At 41.6% G+C, this 21,707-nt stretch overlaps 1 protein-coding gene across 2 annotated transcripts in view; it reads left to right on the plus strand.

Moving 5' to 3' along the window:
• Positions 1 to 21,707, plus strand: part of LOC127653892 (neurobeachin-like protein 1) — a 111,714-nt gene that overhangs the window by 53,664 nt on the left and 36,343 nt on the right. For both annotated transcript variants that reach the window (XM_052140714.1, XM_052140713.1), the window contains 5 exons: positions 24 to 157; positions 297 to 456; positions 3,733 to 3,835; positions 3,978 to 4,134; positions 20,650 to 20,808. In XM_052140714.1, the coding sequence (XP_051996674.1) occupies positions 24 to 157; positions 297 to 456; positions 3,733 to 3,835; positions 3,978 to 4,134; positions 20,650 to 20,808 (713 nt within the window). The remainder of the gene's footprint in view (positions 1 to 23; positions 158 to 296; positions 457 to 3,732; positions 3,836 to 3,977; positions 4,135 to 20,649; positions 20,809 to 21,707) is intronic.

Genomic DNA, 21,707 nt, shown 5'->3' on the forward strand with positions numbered 1-21,707 from the left:
CAACGTTAAATAAATTATTTTAGAAGCCAGACTGGAGAAGAATCTTGTGGCGACATTCTTGTTGGTGATCAAACATTTCCTGCAGAGGCATCCGATAAACCAGGAAACTCTTCTGCACTCTCATGGTGTGGCCACATTAGGAGCTCTGCTTCAGAAGGTATACGTGCTAACTTTAGATTTTTCTTTTTCTTTTAAATGTCTTTAGTCTTTAACTTTTCACTGCTTGCCTCTCAGTCTCTCCTCTGAATTTTAGCTTGTCTTGTGTATCTCCTTATTCACCTTTTGTGTGTATCTAGTTGCCAGCGTTTCTGGTGGATGTAAGCGTGTTGGTGGCTGTCCAGTTGTTGATCGAGCAGGTGACATATGAGAAGAACTCGCAGCTCCTGCAGCAGCTGCACACACACCTGCTCTTAAACTTCAGCATCTGGAACAAAGGAGACTTCCCCCTGCGCATCGGTCAGTGTGTGTGCGTGCGTGCGTGCGTGTGTGTGATTTAATCAGCTGGGTTTCATTCATGGCATGTGGCCTACTTGGTTAGCCAGATACATTTTTGGATAACTTTGCAAAAACCTGGAAAACTGGGGGTTGTTGAACGCACCGTTGAGCGGTGTTGAACTTACTGCTTAATTTGAGAAGTTTTAGCTGTTTAAGAACTGAAGATTAATTTAATGTCGAATAACAGTTATATAGTTACAAAGATAGTTTGATTGTTAAACTCTCCCCTGGGGGGTTTTAAGCTCCTTGCTGAGTGTTGTTGAACTTTCACCTGATTATTGTGAAACTCTTCGTTGAGTGTTTAAAAATTTTATGTTAAAGGGTTAGTTCACCCAAAAAAGAAAATTCAGTCATTGTTTACTCACCCCTGTGATGTTATAATCCCATATTACTTTATTTATTTTTCTAAAACAAAGGGTGTGTGTGTGTGTGTGTGTGTGTGTGTGTGTGTGTGTGTGTGTGTGTGTGTGTGTGTGTGTGTGTGTGTGTGTGTGTGTGTGTGTGTGAGAGTGAGAGTGAGAGAGAGATTTAATCAGCTGGGTTTCATTCATGGCATGTGGCCTACTTGGTTAGCCAGATAAGTTTTTGGATAACTTTGCAGAAAACTGGGGGTTGTTGAACTCAGACCGTACATGCAACGGAGATTTTTCACATGTGCAGTAAAATTATTGAAGCGTTTTCATACATTTCAGTTTGGATGAGCAGCTTAAAAACGGCAGTTTTTTAGAAAACGAAAACAATGTTTTCAAATGTATGCGGATTAATGTAGAGATAACCTGAAGATTAATTTCATGTCTAATAACATTTATATATTTACAAAGATAGTTTGAGTTTTGTTCAACTCTCCCCAGGGTGTTTGTTAAACTCTCCATTGAGAGTTGTTAAACTCACCACTGAGTTTTGTTAAACTTTCCGCTCAGTGTTAATAAATTCTTTGTTGAGTGTTGTTAAGTTCTCCACATATTTATAAAGTTACCAAGACACTTTATTTTCTCTGTAGTCTTTGATTTAATCAAAAGTCAAATGACAAGTACATTTTGTAGCTATATTGACCAACCCTATAACATGCTCAACTTCTGCTTACTGGCGTTTAAACTATTCCAGTTGATGCACCAGGTTAATGTCAAGTAGTGCTGCACGATTAATCATATCGCAATCGCGATGTTAGCTTGTGCGATTATATGACGGCAAAATGCTGCGATTTTATTAAATATATATGTGCATGTGTGGACGTGACAGCCCATTCTCTCTGAGAGCTATTTACCCATTTTCTACACAGCTAATAAAAAGATGACCAGTCTATAATGATGACGACATGCGAGATGAGAAGAACACTGCAGCTCGAGTGTCTGATAGAAACACAGATCACAGCATGGCGATATATCTTATATTTCTTCCTTAATTAAGCTTCAAATAATACGGGAGCGTGCCATGTAAATAAGCACAAACTCCAAAACTGTCATTCTCTGTGCGGTCAGAGCTGCTTCAACCAGTCGCGGAAGAGACCCAATCTGAGCGGGAGAGATTTAAAGTTCCGCCGCCTGATGCGCGCACTAACACGGAGACGCTTGTCTCTCACCACCGCTGTTTGCAGCTTGCAACATCATCATAATGATAAGATCAATCTTGTGTGAAAAATAACACTAAAATTACAACAACAATAATATATATTGGTTTTGGATAGACAAGATTGACAAACGCTTATCAATAATACTCTTATGGCTAAAATGTTTACAGTGTTCAGTGACTAAAATATCAATATGATTAAATGTTACTAAAATATGACTCAAATGTCAACAGTTTTCATTGACTAAAACTACATTAAAAAGCCCAGACTTTGTCAAACAAAACGACAAAAAATTATAAATAGAAATAGGATAAGGTTGACTAAATATGATAAAAACTAAAAAGGACATTTGACACAGGATTAAGACTAAGATTAAATAAAAAAACAGCTGAAAACATTTACACTAGTATTCAGTTGCCAGGTCATTATGAGTGTATTAATGCAAAACCAACATTTTCTTGTTTTTAACGTCACATTTTTGATCAGTATGGTACCACATCCGCCTTATTTTGTGCCAGGAAAAACCCTGGTTATATGGCAATATTTTGGCTTTAAGATAACCGACAATGAGCAGAGAGAGGTACTGTGCAAAATTTAAGTTGCTACATCATGTGGCAACACAACAAATTTATATCAGCACCTGAAACAGCACAGAGAAAAGTAGAAAAGTGAGATTTCAGAAAATGATCCACACACTGGACAAGAGATACCAGTGATAAGTGTGACTTTTTAGAAAGAGGGTTTGGAAATACCAGTTGTCATTTAAAAACAAAGAAAAGAAAAACAGTTTTAGTGGTTGAGTGAACCACACTTTTATATCCAGTTTCCTTTTCAAAAGAGTTTATACAAAGTACATGTTACATCTTGATTAAGACAATCTTTGTCGTTTGTTTAGACAATCTTATTTTCATGAATCTTTGTATGTTCTTATTTATTGTTCTATTTTAATTTAGATGTAATATTGAGAAAATAACAAGTTTGCAGTAATGCAAAGATGTTATTATTTAATTTAGTAAAAATATAGTATAAATATAATTTAGTAATATATTGTTTGTATTGTTGTAGACTGGAAGCTCCTGTCACCAAGACAAATTGACAAAGTGTAAGCATACTTGGCAATAAAGCTGATTCTGATTCTGATATAGATATAAATTTAATTTGAAAACACTGTTCATTTATAGTGGTTTTTGTTGCTAGTTTGTATGTTTGAGTTGAGATATACACATTTCAGCATTATCAGTAATCTATTTGTTTATCTATTATTCTATTAAATCTATTATTTTCCTTGATAAACAAGCTAGTTGACTAATGATACCATTTGTTTATTATATCACAATTGCATATCGCCTTAATAATCGCAATATGACATTTTCCCTAAATCGTGCAGCTAATGTCAAGTTATCCTGTACCTCTTGCTAACTAAGTAAACCACGTTTGAAAAATGGGACCCTGGTCAGAATTGAATATGCTGGTGATGTGTTTGCTTGTGTAGTTCAAGTTAACTTCTCTTTTGTTCTCTTTGTTACACCGAATGTTTTGATGGGTTTTTGAGTTTCATAGAAATATGTCATGTTTTTCAGTTATTAAATAGTAAGTTTGTTTTTTGTGATTTTAAAACACTGTACTTGGGCACACTTGTAATGAGCATGTATGTTTGTCATGTGGTGAAGGTCACATCCAGTACATGTCCACCGTCATCAAAGACAGCAGGAAGCAGTTCCGCAAGAAATATGGAGTTCAGTTCCTGCTGGATACCATTCGCCTGTACTATGGGTAAGACTACATCTCCCACAATCATTAGCTACTCTCAAGCTATCATTGTTGCTGTTATGTTACCATGGTGTTCACCTCATGATCGTTTTTCTCCTTTATCACTCATTTATCAATTCATCCCCTCTTTCTCTACCTGCTCTAGCTCTGAAAGTAAAGATGGAGATTTGAGTGAAGATGATGTTAAGACCATCCGAGCGTCTCTCTGTGGCCTTCTCAAATATTACATCAGCAAGGGCACCACCAGTGAAGAGATGCAGAGCATTCTGGGATACATTGCTGCCAGTGGAGATGAGGAACAGGTAAAACCAGATTTATGGCTGAATCCCAATTTGAATGCTATATTTACTATGGTATATAGTATGCAAGATTAGAATAAGTGAATTCCAAATCATAGTATGTTGAAAACAGTCTCAAATGTGCCCAAATGGTGCATCACAGGGCTATTTAACTACTTTCTTTCAGGGGCCAGATTATCTTGTTAATATGTTATTTCTCCTCTACTCTGTTCAACTCTGCACAACACTATTGAATATGGTGCTTAAACACTATTGGATACTGCACGTCATGCCGGAGGTAGTTGAGTGAGATGAATGGTGATGGTGGTTAAGTTAAACCAACCTGTGGACTAAATAAAGAGAATTAACTAAATAAACATAGTGTTTATTTTGAATAACATTGGTAGAAGAGGACAGTTCAAGTATGGCAGCCAGTTATTGCACCGAGTTGAAGTTTCCCTCCATGAAGTCTGCTCTAAAAAGGTTTTTCGGAGGGAAAACGACAGGCTCGTCGAACGGAATACAAATGAACCAGGATGTGGCGTTTTTCACAGAACAAAGAACACAAGTAAGAGGAGAACGGAGTGCAACTTTCCAAAGTGGACAACTAAAGCAGCCATTATCCACTTGATAAGTTTGGTAAGAGATCCAGATGTGCTATTTGCCAGTATACATTTCAATGGGCATAAGACTGTCCCCACAAGAAAACTGAACAAGTGAGAATAACTGAAGATGCAAATGTAGAGGAATGTAACATTACATTGTTTACAAGGGCCGCCATGTCAGACACAGAGATATTTATGACTGAATCGCTGGGATTATTGACACTGCTTGTACCTGTACTGTGTGTGGGGAGAAATGGCTGGCAAGCTATATTGATGGTCTCACCCAAGAGCAATTGAACCAGCTGATGCAAATAGAAACTCCCAGTTACAGACCATTTCGGTTCGGAGATGGGAATTTGGTATTCCACAAGAAATGTGAAACTACCAGCTAAAATAGGACTGAGAAAATGCCAAATTGAAGTTGTTAAGGTTGACATTCCACTTCTGCTGAGTAAAATGTCCCTGAAGAAGGCAGGGACTATTTTGGACATGGAGAAGGACAGTGCAGTGATGTTCAAATTCAAGTCAAGTCAATTTTATTTGTATAGCGCCTTTCACAACACACATCTTTTCAAAGCAGCTTTACAAAAGATCAGGCATTAACAGACGATAAAACTAATGTCTATAATGTCGATGAATCATCATTGTGTAATTAGATAAAATACGATTGTTTATCGTGTTCAAAATTAAGTAATTAAATAATAATTGTATTAATAACCCCAGTGAGCAAGCTGAAAGCGACTGTGGCAAGAAACACAAAACTCCATAAGATGTTGATTAGTGGAGAAAAATAATCTTGGGAGAAACCAGACATACTGTGGGAGCCAGTTTCCCTCTGGCTAACATCATGAATATAATGTAAATATTACTTATGTATAGTCATGGTTTAAAATTATTAAACTAAGTAAGTGTTAAGGGTCAGTGTTTAAACATTGGTCATTAATCTTACAGTTCAAACAAAATCAATGTCTTTGAAGTCCATCCTGGATTAACTGCAGAAGTTCACATATGTGCAATTGTCCTTGTTAATTGGCTGATGAAGGCTTTTGTTGGCAATTGTTATTGTCCATGCGTTCCATTTCAAGATCGTAGTCCATCAATAGACCGAGGTGATGCAGGCAGAGATCAGCAATGTGAAACGCAGTTCAACCTGGCCGGTAATTTCGTTGAGGTTCGGTGTGGTCTCATGTATCCCATGTCTTATAGTTGGAGTTGGCATCAGTTAATCCTCTGAAGCATATCATTATAGAATGAAGTGATGTTTGGCTGGCACCGGCTGCATTTACTCATCATCATTCAGCGACACGTAGCAGTGGAGTCCAACACGAAGAATGAATGGTGCTGGATCTAGCCGGTTCCGGTGACCTCAGGATAGGAGTCCCGAGGTTGAGACAGGGAAACAAATTAAATAATATAAGCATAGATGCCATTCAATTTATTGCAGAGATATAAATCATGATCAATGTTTCTGGTTCCGGCAGACTAAACTAAAGCAGCCTAATTGTGGGTTGGAGGATAAATTAGGTGTATGTCTGGCTAAATAGATGAGTCTTTAGTCTAGACTTAAACTGAGAGAGTGTGTCTGCATCTCGAACAGTGTTTGGGAGACTATTCCATAGTTTAGGAGCCAAATATGAAAAGGATCTACCTCCTTTTGTGGATTTTGATATTCTAGGAACTATTAACAGGCCAGAATTTTGCGATCTTAATGAACGTGTTGGAATATAGCATGGTAGAAGATCACTTAAGTACTGCGGAGCTAGACCATTCAAAGCTTTGTATGTAGTTAACAGAATTTGAAAATTAATATGGAATTTAACAGGTAGCCAATGTAACAATGATAAAATGGGGCTAATATGATCATATTTCTTGGTTCTCGTTAGCACTCTGGCTGCTGCATTTTGAACCAATTAAAGTTTATTTATTGATTTTGCTGGACATCCTCGCAGTAATGCATTACAATAATTTAGTCTTGAGGTCATGAATGCATAAATTAGTTTTTCGGCATTGTAACAGAGCATGTGCCATAATTTAGCAATATTTCTTAGGTGGAAGAATGCTGTTCTACAAACATTGGTAATTTGATTTTCAAAGGACAGATTGGTTTCAATTATAACACCTACGTTCTTCGCTGTTGAAGATGATGTAACTGTACATCCATCGAGAGTCAAATTATATTGTAGTGGCTTATTTTTAGAGTTTTTTTTGTCCAATAATTAGTACCTCTGTTTTGTCAGAATTGAGTAGAAGGAAATTTCTGGCCATCCAATATTTTATTTAATTGATACATGCTGCTAATTTCGAGAATTGTGAAATCTCATCAGGTTTTGAAGAAATATAAAGTTGTATATCGTCGGCATAGCAGTGGAAACTTATTCCACGATTTCTGATAATATCTCCAAGGGGAAGCATATACATGGAGAAAAGCAGAGGCCCTAAAACAGATCCCTGTGGCACTCCATATTTTACTTTTGTTTGGTTTGACAATTCCTCATGCTAAATATGACCTTAACCATGCTAATGCAACTCCACAAATGCCAACATAATTCTCTAGCCTATTCAAGAGAATGTCGTGATCTATCGTTTCGAATGCAGCACTAAGATCTAAAAGCACTAGAAGAGAAATGCAGCTGTGATCAGTTGATAAGCGCAAGTCATTTGTAACTCTGATAAGTGCAGTCTCTGTACTGTGATGAGGCCTAAATCCTGACTGAAATTCTTCGTATATACTATTTCTCTGTAGAAATGACATATTTGGGAGGATACTACTTTTCTAGTATTTTTGACATAAACGGGAGATTTGAAATCGGTCTATAATTAGCCAATTCTCCAGGATCAAGTTGTGGCTTCTTAATAAGCAGTTTGATAACTGCTATTTTAAAGTTTCTTGGGAAATGTCCTAAGCATAGCGAGGAGTTAATAATATTAAGAAGAGGTTCTGAGATTACAGCGGATACCTCTTTTAAGAGCTTAGATGGTATAGGATCTAACAAACATGTTGTGGCTTTTGATGTTTCGATAAGTTTTGTTAGCTCTTCATGACCTATTACAGAGAAGGATTGAAGTTGCACGTGAGGAAAATGATTAGACATTGTTTTCTGAGGTGCTATGACAGATGATTGCATAATTCCAATTTTATTTCTGATTATTTAAATTTTATCTGTAAAGAAATTCATGAAGTCATTACTCTTGTGCTGCAACAGAATATCTGGTTCAAACAGTCGAATCGGTTACCTAACGTAACCTCGGTTCTCTCTAGATGAGGGAACGAGTATTGCGTAAGCTAGCTTACGCTACGGGAAAGATTCATCTTTTCTGAGATATTGAAGCCAAAAAATTATCCTTAATTTTGTATCATTTGTCAACGCAGTGCAGCAACTGCAGACCTTGAGCGGGCTAGCTAGCGAGCTCATTGGTTGCTCTGCGGCAACTGCTGCAGCCTATAGATCGAACTTGGCGTAACTCGCGTCCAATGAGAGGCGTCCAGCGCTACTGCATCAAAGCCCGCCAAAATGGGCGTGGCTAGAGTGCATATAAGCGTAGTTCGTGAGGCTGGAACCCTGGTTTTCATTGAATGAAGCGAAAGTCGCCGTGGCGCGAAGCACGGCCGGCTACGCAATACTCGTTCCCTCATCTAGAGAGAACCGAGGTTACGTTAGGTAACTGATTCGTTCTCTTCACGAGAGGTTCTCTCATATTGCGTAAGCTAGCTTACGCTACGGGAACCCATTGTCAACGCCGCGCTGCCAAGCGTCCACTGCATGAGCCCCGGGGTGGGGGACCCGGGGGAGCCCTTGTGAGTGGGGAAATAATATTTGGCCGGCAAGAGTGCGGGCCAGTGTGTGTGTGATACATAAGCACATAGTGGGAAGGGAACGACAGAGCGGCGGAATGAGTCCCATCAGTGCAGCTCACCAGGGGAGCTGTAGCGTATTAAACCGCTAGTAGTTTTGCCTGCAGGGCGGGCACTTCCAGATTGTAAAATCTGACAAAGGTGGAGGGGGAAGCCCAGCCCGCTGCCACACATATGTCGTGAATGGAAATCCTGCTGGACCATGCCCACGATGAGGCCATGCCTCTAGTGGAGTGAGCCCTAATGCCCAACGGGCATGGCAGGTCTTTGACGCCGTATGCGGCAGCAATAGCGCCCACTATCCATCTAGACAGTGTCTGTTTCGAGGCGGAGACCTTTGGTGCGCCCTCGAACTAAACGAAAAGCTGCTCAGAGCGTCTGAAAGAGGTGGAGCGCGCAGTATACAATCTCAGTGCTCTGACTGGGCAAAGGAGCTTGGCGTCGCGTTCGCTATCGGATGCTGGCAGCGCCGATAGGGAAATGACCTGTGCTCTGAAAGGAGTACCGATCACCTTGGGAACATAGCCGTGTCTAGGCTTTAAAATGACCTTGGAGTCACTTGGTCCGAACTCAAGACACGCAGCACTGACAGCGCGTGAAGGTCTCCCACACGTTTGACTGATGACAGGACAGTCAGAAAAACGGTTTTGAGTGAAAGGTATTTCAAATCCACGGATTGAAGCGGTTCGAAAGGGGGGCTTTCATAGTTTCGAGAACTATAGAAAGATCCCAGATAGGAACCGATGGGGGGCGCGGGGGGTTCATCCTTCTAGCTCCCTTGAGGAAGCGGATGACCAGCTCATTTTTTCCCAGTGACTGGCCGTGCAAGGGTTCAGCGACGGCCGCCACATACACTTTGAGCGTGGATGGGGATCTGCCCTTATCCAGCAGCTCTTGTAAAAACACGAGCAGCGACGACACCCCACATGACCGTGGGTCCAGGTCTCTGTCGGTGCACCATTTTGAAAACACAAACCATTTTGACGCATAGAGTCTTCTCGTGGAAGGGGGTCTAGCGTGTATGATGGTGTTTATTACCCCTTCTGGCAGAGCGACGGGTAGTCGCTGATCACCCACGCGTGCAGCCCAGCCTCTGGGTGGGGATGCCAGATCGTGCCGCGAGCTTGAGAGAGGAGATCTGCTCTCACTGGGATGGGCCACGGCGCTGTCAGTGACAGCTGCGTAAGCTCCGGGAACCATGTCTGATTCTCCCAACGCTGGGCTATGAGGAGCACCGAGTGACGCGTTTCCTGATCCTCTGCATTACCTGTGGCAATATCGAGACGGAGGGAAGGCGTAAAGCGGGCGGTTGGGCCAGTCCTGGGCCAGCGTGTCCTCGCTCGAGAAAAATATTGGGCAGTGAGAGTTCTCTTCTGACGCAAAGAGGTCTATCTCTGCTCTGCCGAATATGCGCCATAACTTCTGGACTGTTTGAGCGTGCAGGACCATTCCCTGGAGGAATATTGTCTCTGGACAGTCTGTCTGGGCCGTCGTTCAGGTGGCCTGGCACGCGCGTCGCCCTCAGCGAGCGCGAGGTGGCACTGGGACCAACTCAGTATGCGTTTCGTCAGATAGAAGAGGTTCCTGGATCTGACACCGCCCTGACGGTTTAGGTAGGATACCACAGATCTGTTGTCCGAACGGACCAGGACGTGGTGACCCTGAATGACCGGGAGAAGCGCCAAGCGCTGCATCGACCGCTATCATTTCCAGACAATTTATGTGAAGGAGCTTTTCCTGAACTGACCATAGGCCAAAAACCGGAGAGCCCTCGCAGACCGCGCCCCAACCCGTGTTGGACGCGTCTGTCGAGATGACTTTTCGGCGAGATACAGCTCCCATCGTCACTCCCCGCTGATAACATTCGGCCACTGTCCAGGGCTGCAGAGCTGAAATGCAGGTCTGAGTCACCTTGATCGGCTGGCGGCCTGTGTCCCAAGCCCGGCGAGACGCTCGGGTGTTTAGCCAATGCTGAAGCGGGCGCATGCGCAGTAAACTCAGCTGAAGTACTGCTGCGGCTGAGGCCATGTAACCTAGCACTCTGAAATTTTTTCAGAGTCGTGAGGCTGTTCATCTGAAAGGACGTGGCTAGTCGCTGAACACGGCGCGCGCGCTGTGTAGATAAGCGAGCCGTCATTGCCACAGAGTTTAGTTCTATTCCAAGGAAGGAAATTGCCTGACTGGGCTGTAGTGAGCTCTTGGTCCAATTGACTGCAAGACCCAAACTGTTCAGATGGCTGAGGAGAACTGTTCTGTGAGACAGAAGCTCCGTATGTGACTGTGCCATAATCAGCCAGTCGTCCAAATAGTTCAGAATTCGCAAGCCCTGACTCCGCAGGGGTGCGAGCGCCGCGATCCATGCACTTCGTGAAAGTACGGGTGCTAAAGACAGGCCGAACGGAAGGACGGTGTATTGATAAACCTGGCCGTCGGCTGAATCTCAAGAATGGCCTGTGACGGGATTTATCTGAATCTGAAAGTAGGCATCTTTCAGATCGAGAGAGATAAACCAGTCCCCTGGCGCGTATGCGCGAGGAGTTTGCTGATTGTAAGCATTTTGAACGGTCTTTTGCAAGCACCTTGTTCAAACCCTTGAGATCTAATATTGGTCTGAGGCCGCCGTCTTTCTTGGGAACAAGAAAATAACGGCTGTAAAACCCCGACTCAGCTCAGCGGCTGCACTTCTCTATGGCCCTTTTGCACAGAAGGTTTGCTATTTCTGAACGAAGCATGCAGGCTGCTTCCGTGTTCACAAGTTTCGAGCCGCGCTCTGAAGCGGGGAGGGCGGCGATCGAACTGTAGCAAATAGCCCTGTTTTATTGTGCTTAACACCCATTTGGATATCCCTGAGATAGCTTCCCATGCTTTGAAGCGTAAAGCTAGAGGGTGAATGGCCAAATCGCCCTGATTGCTGCACACAGCTTACTGTGCTTATGCATGACTGCTCGCAGACAGCCGGGACAGGCTGTTCTGTGAGTGACTTCCCGATTGAGGTGAATGGGGAAAGAGTCACATCTGTTAAGTGATCTTGCGCGAGAGCATAGATCGCGTGGCACGCGGGACTTACATACAGAGAAGTGTTTGCTGGCTCGTGTGACAGAAGCGGGCAGAGAATGGAGTGCTTGCTGCGACGTGATGCTGAGTGAGCGCGTGTTTATTGACTCTAACACTCGAGCGGGCTGTGTCCACACTGTGTTTGTGTTTTTTCAAAAAGGCTAGGAGGACTTCGGTTGCTCAGGTTTCAGCGCAACCTTAGACCGAGGCCCGCGGGAGGGGTGGAGACGTGGGAACGGATCCTGGCCGAGAAAGGCACGTTCCACGACTTTGCAAGCTCAGTGTGGAGTTCCGGCAGGAAGGGAGCGGCCCGGGCCGCGGGTGTTGCGCGGCGACGGCTCTGAAGAAAGCAGCCGTCGAGTCTGTTGGGAGCCTGCTCAGGGGGCAGTGACCACTCGAGCCCGAGGCGGTCGACGGCCTGTGTGAGGAGGCGTGTTAGTTCCCCTTCGACTCGGCGCGGTCCTGCTGGATTCCTGGGCCGAGGAGGCGGCGTGGGAGCCTGACCACTCCTTGCTGTCCGAAGCCATGATGGAACAGCCCTTATCCTCCGCCTCGTCCTCCGAGATGGCCGCAGTGCGGCCGCTGGGCGGCAACTGCGCATCCCGGGGGCGGGGAGGGTGAGAGCGATGCTCGAGGGAGAGGCTCCGGCGAGGCAGTCGCTTCTATCACCGGTTCTGGCAGCCTTTGGGAGCGGCGCTTTTCCTGCGCTGGGCGAACGGAAGGCGCCGGCGGCTCGGTTCTGAGCGCTGAGTCGAGCCCGCAGGGTCGACATCGGAAGCTCCTCGCAGAGGTCGCATCCGCCTTCAGCGAGGGCGAGCTCTGCATGCCCCAGTCCCAGGCAGAGAGCGCAGATGATGTGGCGGTCTCCGGTGCTGAGAGGGGCGGCATGAAGTGCAAGTGGTGCGAGGCATCTTAAAAAGACGCTCGTTACTCTTTTGTGAAGTTCGTTAAGAACTAGCTTGCTCTAAAAAGGATACGTCGCCGGATGGCGTAGCTCGCAGGATGGCTGAAGGTGGCGGAGATGGCCGGCTTCTTCGAGCTGTCCAAGCTTGCTAGATGCCCCTCGAACGGCGACGGCTTCCAGTTCGGAGATCTGAAGAGCTTCGCTGAAGAGATGAAAATCAGGGTTCCAGCCTACGAACTACGCTTATATGCACTCTAGCCACGCCCATTTTGGCGGGCTTTGATGCAGTAAGTGCGGACGCCTCTCATTGGACGCGAGTTCGCCCAAGTTCGTCTATAGGCTGCAGCAGTTGCCGCAGAGCAACCAATGAGCTCGCTAGCTAGCCTGCTCAAGGTCTGCAGTTGCTGCACTGCGTTGACAAATGATACAAAATTAAGGATAATTTTTTGGCTTCAATATCTCAGAAAAGATGAATCTTTCCCGTAGCGTAAGCTAGCTTGCAATACGAGAGAACCTCTCGTAAGAGAACCATTCCTCTTGAATTTACTAGTTCTGGACATTACTGTGTCGATATCAGAGGCAAAGAAACTAAAAAAGGCCAAACTGAAGAGGAAGTCCTAAAAGTGACAGATAATATGTCTCCAAATGAAAAACGTAAAGTCTTCCTGAAGCTCCATAAACCGTTTGGTCACTCGTCGGCAGACAGGCTACAGAGGCTCATTCACAGTTCAGGAAATAACAACAAAGAATGCTATACTATTTTACAACAAATAGTATATGACTGTGAAATATGCCAGAAGTATAAAAAGACAAAGCCAAAGCCTGCTGTGGGATTGCCCTTATCTTCAGAATATAATGAGACAGTGGCGGTGGATCTGCACGAGTTGGAGCCAGGTGTATGGTATCTCCACATCATCGATCACTTCACACGTTTCAGCGCTGGAAACATTGTGAAAACAAAGAAGTCATCTGAAATGTTCAATTCCTTCATTCACACTTGGATAAGTGTCCATGGCACCTCCCAGAGGCTGTACAGTGACAATGGTGGAGAATTCAACAATGAAGAGATCGAGACATGGCTGAAAACTTTAACATTGAGACAAAAACAGCAGGACAGCAGGATACAGTCCCTGGATCAACGGACTACTCGAGAGACATAATCAAATGCTCACTGAGATAATTCAGAAGGTCAAACGAGAAAATGGATGTGTCAGGCACACTGCCCTTGACTGGGCCCTCATGGCTAAGAACAGTATGTTGAATGTTCATGGCTACAGTCCATATCAATTAGTGTTTGGACAGAATCCTAACCTTCCTTCTGTATTAGTTGATAAACTACCCACTCTAGAATGTACCACTATGAGTGCTAGAGTAGGAGAACACATTTCAGCTTTACATGCTTCTAGGAAAGATTCACTGAAGCAGAGTCTTCTGAGCGGATAAGAAGGGCACTACGTAAGCAGCTCAGGCCCACAGATGACATGTATGTGACAGGAGACAAGGTATATTACAAAAGAGCAGACTGTCTTGAGTGGAAGGAACCTGGGGTAGTTATTGGTCAAGATGGAGCTAGAGTACATCAATCCAGGCTCTGTCATACAAACACAGGATCAGGAATTTCAGGATAAGCAAACTGTACAAGACAACAGCGAGACAGCAAGTGAAAAAGGCAGCTTAAACAATGTAGCAGAAAGCTCAGATAATGAAGAAAACTCAGACAGCGAACCGGAAAACATCAGCGACAGGGAAGTGAATACAGGAGAAGAGGTTCATCCAAGTATAACACAAACTGAAACAGATTACAATGTTTGTGGTAACCCTGTATCTTCTACTGATGTACAGACCATAACATTCATGAAACAGGAGGGTGGTGGTCTACAGAGAGCCAAGGTTTTAGGCAGAGCAGGCAAAGCCTCTGGGAAACACAAAAACTGGTTTAATCTTCAACATATTAAACCTAATGGCAGTGATGGTCAAAAGGAGTCTGTGGATATGTCATGTGTTGATAATCTTAACATTGAATCAACTGATAGGGAGACTGATGCATTCATAACAAAAGACATTTCATTTGATGCAGCCAAACAGGATGAAATCATGAATTGGTACAAAAACAATGCTTTTGATGAAGCTGATGATGCAGGTCAAAAATGTGTCTCTACCAGATGGGTCTGTAGTCTCAAAGAAACTCCTAATGTTATCATGCCCAAAGCACGACTCGTTGCTAGAGGTTTTGAAGAGCTTAATATTCATGAGCTGCAGAAAGATTCCCCAACCTGTGCTTCTGACTCTCTGAGACTAATATTAGCAGTAATCTGTCAAAATAAGTGGCATGTCCATTCTTTGGACATCAAATCTGCTTTCTGACAGGGTATGCAGTTGTCCAGAGAAATCTATATCAGACCCCCTACTGAAGCTGGAAAGGAAATATTCTATGGAAACTAAACAAGTTTGTTTATGGCCTTGCAGATGCTTCATTGTATTGGTATAACAAGGTGAACGAAATCATGCTGAGTACAGGTAGAAGATTGTCTCAGCAAGTAGATCTCAGCAGTATTTTACTGGTTGGATGAACAGTGTAAGGTTACTGGAGTACTTGCATGTCATGTTGATGATTTTCTTTGGGCAGTCTCACAAAACTTCTCAACAGATGTGATTCCCACACTAAAGTCTGCGTTTCATGTTGGACTTGAGGAACATGAAAATTTCTGCTCTGTGGGAATGGACTTTGTTACTATTAATGGTGTAGTTCATGTACATCAGCACAGTTATATAGAAAACCTACAGGCTATTTGCCTGCAAGTAGCACTAGCAGTGCAGAGAGATGCCTCTCTTAATGAGACTGAAAAAGAGCAGCTTAGGTCAAAAATAGGACCGATACTGTGGGTTGCAAAACAAACCAGACCAGACATTATGATTGATGCAAGCAGCTTAGCGTCAAATATAAAAGATGCTACAGTCCAGTCTATTCACGAGACAAATAAGGTCATTAGAAAGCTTAAATCTGAAAACGTGACTTCCCTTGGAAATCTCCCTGATGGAGGTACACAAGGGGGAATGTTGATTGGTCTTATGGGAGAAGCAGGCAAGTTTTCTCCTCTCTGTTGGCAATCTAAGAAAATTTGACATGTGGTGAGGAGGAAACTCTGGCCCTGTCAGATGGAATAGAGAATGCTGTTTTTTCTGGCTACCCTCTTTTCAGAGCTCACAATTGGAAATGCTGAGCTGAATGCTCCTCCCTTGATCTGTGTGACGGACAAAACTCTCTGTTTGATGCCCTTAGGTCAACAAAACAGGTCACTGAGAAACGACTTAGACTGGAAATAAGCGGCATAAAGGAGCTCATACAGAGTAAAAGGATAAAGAAGGTGCTCTGGTCGGACACAACTCAACTCGCTGACTGTCTTACCAAAAAGGGAGCACCTGCTCTGGTACTATTTAAAGCACTCAGTGAAGGGCTGTGGTGTTATTGAAAGCACTCAGTTAAGGACTGTGGAGACTTTAAAAAAATAAAAGAAAGGGGTGGGTACATTTGAAAAGACTGATCACTTTCATTTGCATATGCTACAACTGTTTTGTTGTTGTAACTGTGAGCTTTGTTATATAAGTTTTTTTATTTATAAACATTTTATTTGTTAGTTTTTTTTTGTTTTGTTTAAATTATAGGGAGATTGTTAACATGTTATTTCTCCTCTACTCCGTGGCACAAGGTGCTTATACACTATTGAATACGGTGCTACACTATTGGATACTGCACGTCATGCCGGAGGTAGTTGAGTGAGATGAACAGTGATGGTGGTTAAGTGAAACCTACCTGTGGACTAAATACAGAGAATTAACTAAATAAACGTAGTGTTTATTTTGAATAACAATCTGGATGAAAAGTATTTTTCAAAGTAATGATTGAATCTCTGCGGTATTATTTAAAGTAGCATGAACATTGTTTACTTATAAATATTCAGGATTGTTCAGTTTTATGGTACAGACATAAATTACTTCAAAAAGGTCTTGCTGGAGAATTAACATGATTTTATATTCTCAGTTAACAAGGAGTTTTTGATAAACTTGGACAATAATTTTTTTGGAAAAATGTCTCCATTTGGCATATTTAAATGTACCCATTAGTGTGGTTGAACTCAGTGCTATGAGCTGTTAAACTCTCTGCTGAGCGTTGTTAAACTCACTGCTGAGGGCTGTTAAACACACTGATGAGTGCTGTTAAACTCACCGCAGAGCGTTTTTAAACTCACTGACTTTTGCCTAGTATAAGCACATTTTTACCCTACAACGTGCTAGTAAAGTCCATAAAAATATACAACAATGGACAAATGCATGTTTTTCTATTTTAACAGTTTCCATTTATCTGTATGTCACGATTATGAAATTTGGCTGTCGATTAATTGTCAAATAAATAATTGCGATTATGACGATTTAAAAAATCTGTTTTAGGTCTGTGACTATTAATTTTCTCATTAAGGGCTTTCACGATTAATTGTCATATAAATTTAAATTTTTTAAGATGCGCTTTTTCTGCATGTGCATACACCTTAAGAAGAAATTTTTTCATATTTAACTTCAAAAATATAAATCAAATAATAAAATTGTGATAAACTATGATTTCCTTTTAAGGCTTTAAAAATTTATGATTGACATGAAAAATCAAATAAATATCAAAATATTCCTAAATAATTAAAATATGTCTCTCTTTTTGGTCAACTTAAGTTTTGGTTAATTTTACATTTACACTTGGATTTGAACTCGTATGTTTTATTTTATGAACATAGTAAATGTTCATGCCGTTCTAAACTAAAGTGTAAGAGCAGTGCAGATCTGTTAAGAGCTTCTGTTTGACTTCTGTTTTTACAGGTGAAACTCGAAAAATTAGAATATCGTGCAAAAGTTCATTAATTTCAGTAATTCAACTTAAAAGGTGAAACTAATATATTATATAGACTCATTACAAGCAAAGTAAGATATTTCAAGCCTTTATTTGATATAATTTTGATGATTATGGCTTACAGCTTATGAAAACCCCAAATTCAGAATCTCAGAAAATTAGAATATTACATGAAATCAATAAAAAAAGGATTTTAAATACAGAAATGTCGGCCCTCTGAAAAGTATAATCATGCATATGTACTCAGTACTTGGTTTGGGCCCCTTTTGCATTAATTACTGCCTCAATGCGGCGTGGCATGGATGCGATCAGCCTGTGGCACTGCTGAGGTGTTATGGAAGACCAAGATGCTTCAATAGCGCCTTCAGCTCTTCTGCATTGTTTGGTCTCATGTCTCTCATCTTTCTCTTATAATGCCCCATAGATTCTCTATGGGGTTCAGGTCAGGCGAGTTTGCTGGCCAATCAAGCACAGTAATACCATGGTCATTGAACCAGGTTTTGGTACTTTTGGCAGTGTGGGCAGGTGCCAAGTCCTGCTGGAAAATGAAGTCAGCATCTCCATAAAGCTTGTCTGCTGAAGGAAGCATGAAGTGCTCTAAAATGTCCCGTAGACGGCCGTGCTGACTCTGGACTTAATAAAGCACAGTGGACCAACACCAGCCGATGACATGGCTCCCCAAACCAACACAGACTGTGGAAACGTCACACTGGACTTCAAGCATCTTGATTGTGTGCCTCTCCATTCTTCCTCCAGACTCTGGGACCTTGGTTTCCAAATGAGATGCAAAATTTGCTCTCATCAGAAAAGAGGACTTTGGACCACTGAGCAACAGACCAGTTCTTTTTTTCTTTAGCCCAGGTAAGACGCTTGACATTTGAAGCCCATGTCCAGGACCCGCCTGTGTGTGGTGGCTCTTGATGCAGTAACTCCAGCCTCAGTCCACTCCTTGTGAAGCTCCCCACACATTTGAATGGCCTTTTCCTGACAATCCTCTCCAGGCTACGGTCATCCCTGCTGCTTGTGCACCTTTTTCTTCCACACTTTTCCCTTCCACTTAACTTTCTATTAATGTGCTTTGATACAGCACTTTGAGAACATCCAACTTCTTTTGCAATTACCTTTTGAGGCTTTCCCTCCTTGTGGAGGGTGTCAATGATGGTTTTCTGCACAACTGTCAGGTCAGCAGTCTTCCCCATGATTGTGAATTCAACTGAACCAGACTGAGAGACCATTTAAAGGCTCAGGAACCCTTTGCAGGTGTTTAGCTGATTAGAGTGTGACACTTTGAGCCTACAATACTGAACCTTTTCACAATATTCTAATTTTCTGAGATTCTGAATTTGGGGTTTTCATAAGCTGTAAGCCATAATCATCAAAATTATATCAAATAAAGGCTTGAAATATCTTACTTTGCTTGTAATGAGTCTATATAATATATTAGTTTCACCTTTTAAGTTGAATTACTGAAATTAATGAACTTTTGCACGATATTCTAATTTTACGAGTTTCACCTGTATATTACGGATGTTTGAATGAGTATGCAACAGGTGATTGCTCACGCTCTCTCTCTGTCTCTCTCTCTCTCTTTCACACTCACACACACATCCTTGTTTATCCAATAACAGCACAAGCCGTGATACTGTTTCTGAAGTGAACTTTTTGAATTACTTTCGGAGGCTTGGACGCAGATTCTGATTGGTCACGTAAGAAAGTTCCATGCACAAATGCGTTTTTATGACTGTACTCAGTTTTTCCTAATTTTTTTTAAATGTACTTGTTCATTAAACTGTTGTTTGTAAGCAATATCACACTCGCAATTGTGCTATATGTCCCTAAATCAGCATTGCTGTGATTACCTACAGCACTCGGCCTGCGGCCGAATCACAGCAGTGCTGATGTAAGGCCATATCGCACTCTTAAATATATATATATATATATATATATATATATATATATATATATATATATATATATGTATATATATATATATTGTATTATATTATGCAATAGTAAAATAATTAGTTCCTAATTATTTCACTTTCACACATTATTTAAATGCTCCGATTAAACCAACAAGCCCTTATGCATTCACTATCTGCGTTCACTATCAAAGTTTATACTATATATATTTTCGCGGGAGTTTGTTGCAAGCCTCTGTTGTCAACGCTTCACGCACTCTTCGGGACAGGAGCTGGTTGACCTCCGCGGTGTGGCCTAGTGATGCTTGGACACGTAGTTCAACTGAATGACACACAAACACGTGGCATTTATACAGTATATTAGCTTAAAATTCACTTATTTGGGACTTATAATGTCATTGGAATTTGAATGCTCAATAATAGTGGTTGTCTCAAATAACCGTGGTTAGATCAAATAACCACGATCAGATGGTTATTTAATAATCGTGACAGGCCTATTGTCCATTATCCTAGTTGTCATTATTGCAATGAGTTGAGAAAAAGGAACTGGGTTTCTCTGACAGAGAAACTCATAGTTCCAGTTTCAGCGCAAATTTACCCACGTGACCACGGATGCTGAGTGGGTCATATTGGACTATTTTGTGTGTTTGACACCACTTTGGCCCAAATATTGGTGCGTCCCCTACTCTTATTGTGTAGACATGATTTTGCCAATGAACAGACTGACTGCTTAAGACAGCACAGAAATTAGTTTTTGAGTTCAGGACCGAAGCTCTCACCTTTACTGTTATTGATCTGCCCTGTTTAATCAGCCGAGCAAACATCCTCTGCCATTATCTTATCTTAATTATTGCCAAACTACAATTTACATTAACCACAAAGTGGATTTACTGTACTGCCAATCAATCCAATATGTGATATGCATGATCACTTTCTCTACCTGTTTCTCGTCCTTTTATCACTTATTAGCAGCATTGTGATCTGTGCAGATTCAAACACAAAGAGCTCTATACTAAAACAAATAAAGAACACCAGTAACTCTGTCCTCCTGAGCAGCTCATATTTGTTAATATGGTATTTGGTTTGGTTATATTTGCCATTCTTTCACATTGTTTTGTTGTGAGAATCTGGGACTGCCACTGTTACCAGTGTTGAACAGGATACAAAATGGCATGAAATACTTAATTAAAAAAGTAACTTTCAGAAAAGTCTCAAGCAGACACTGAAGTGGATCAATTGTATCATGAAGTTGTTAGTGATACCCAGTCCTAATAAAGCTTTTCTTTGTTCTCTGTGTCTTGTTGTAGCTGTGTGGGATACTTGAGCTGCTTTTGACTCTGCTGCAGACGAGCACAGCGCGGGATCAGCTCTTCCTGCTGTTGTTTGAACCAGGAGCGGCCGACTCTTGCTACGCTCTGCTGCTCAACAACAAACACACTGATTGCCTCCGAGAGCTTGTTTTCAAGGTACTTTTAATTGATATTAATTTTGTGGCTTATTGCTTTAATATTGTACTTAATAGTTTATTAAAGAAAATTTTAATTAGAGGTAGACGGATATATCGGTTTTACCGATTAATCTGTGTCAATAGTTGCTTTATGAACACCTTTCTGATGCTTTATGTGTACAGGTTTCGACTAAAGTGTTACCAAATTCACTTGTATAGAGAACAGTAGATGTGAATGGAAACGAGAGGTAGACCGATATATTGGTTTTACTGATTAATCGATGCCGATTGTTGCTTTATGAATACCTTTATAATGCATTATGTGTACATGTTTCAAGTTAAGTGTTATCAAATTTGCATCTATTAATATATCATATATCGTTTTACCGATTAATCGGTGCAGATAGTTCATATCAGTTATCGGCAAAAATCTATGCCCATTTATTTATTTTTTCCCCTTATTCTTTTGTGTTTCTCTGTGGCCGGTGCTAGAGGATCCATACTTTTATCCTCACTTCAATGCCTATTTTGATTAGATAATCAAGTGTTCTAAATTAAAGTGTGGGCATGCAAAGAAAACTGCACCTATATGGAAACATGCCCCGTCAGCACATGCATTGTGTCTCCAACTTCATATCTTGATAATAATAATAAATTGTATGCCTCATTAAACCTTATCTGGTGATTAAAAACTATCAGCGATTAATCGGTTATCAGCCTTTTCCACCACCTTAACTATCTGCAGAATCCACTATCAGCCGACCTCTAATTTTAATACTTTGAAATTAAATAGTTATATGTCATGTAACTGATTTATGTATTTCATATTTGAATGTACTGTTGCACTGAACGATAGTTCTGTTATCCAGTCAACATTATCTAATCTTTATTAACAATGATTTAAAGTTGTTATAAAGT

This window comes from Xyrauchen texanus, chromosome 13, assembly GCF_025860055.1.
Source record: "Xyrauchen texanus isolate HMW12.3.18 chromosome 13, RBS_HiC_50CHRs, whole genome shotgun sequence".
Classification (NCBI taxonomy): Eukaryota; Metazoa; Chordata; class Actinopteri; order Cypriniformes; family Catostomidae; genus Xyrauchen; species Xyrauchen texanus.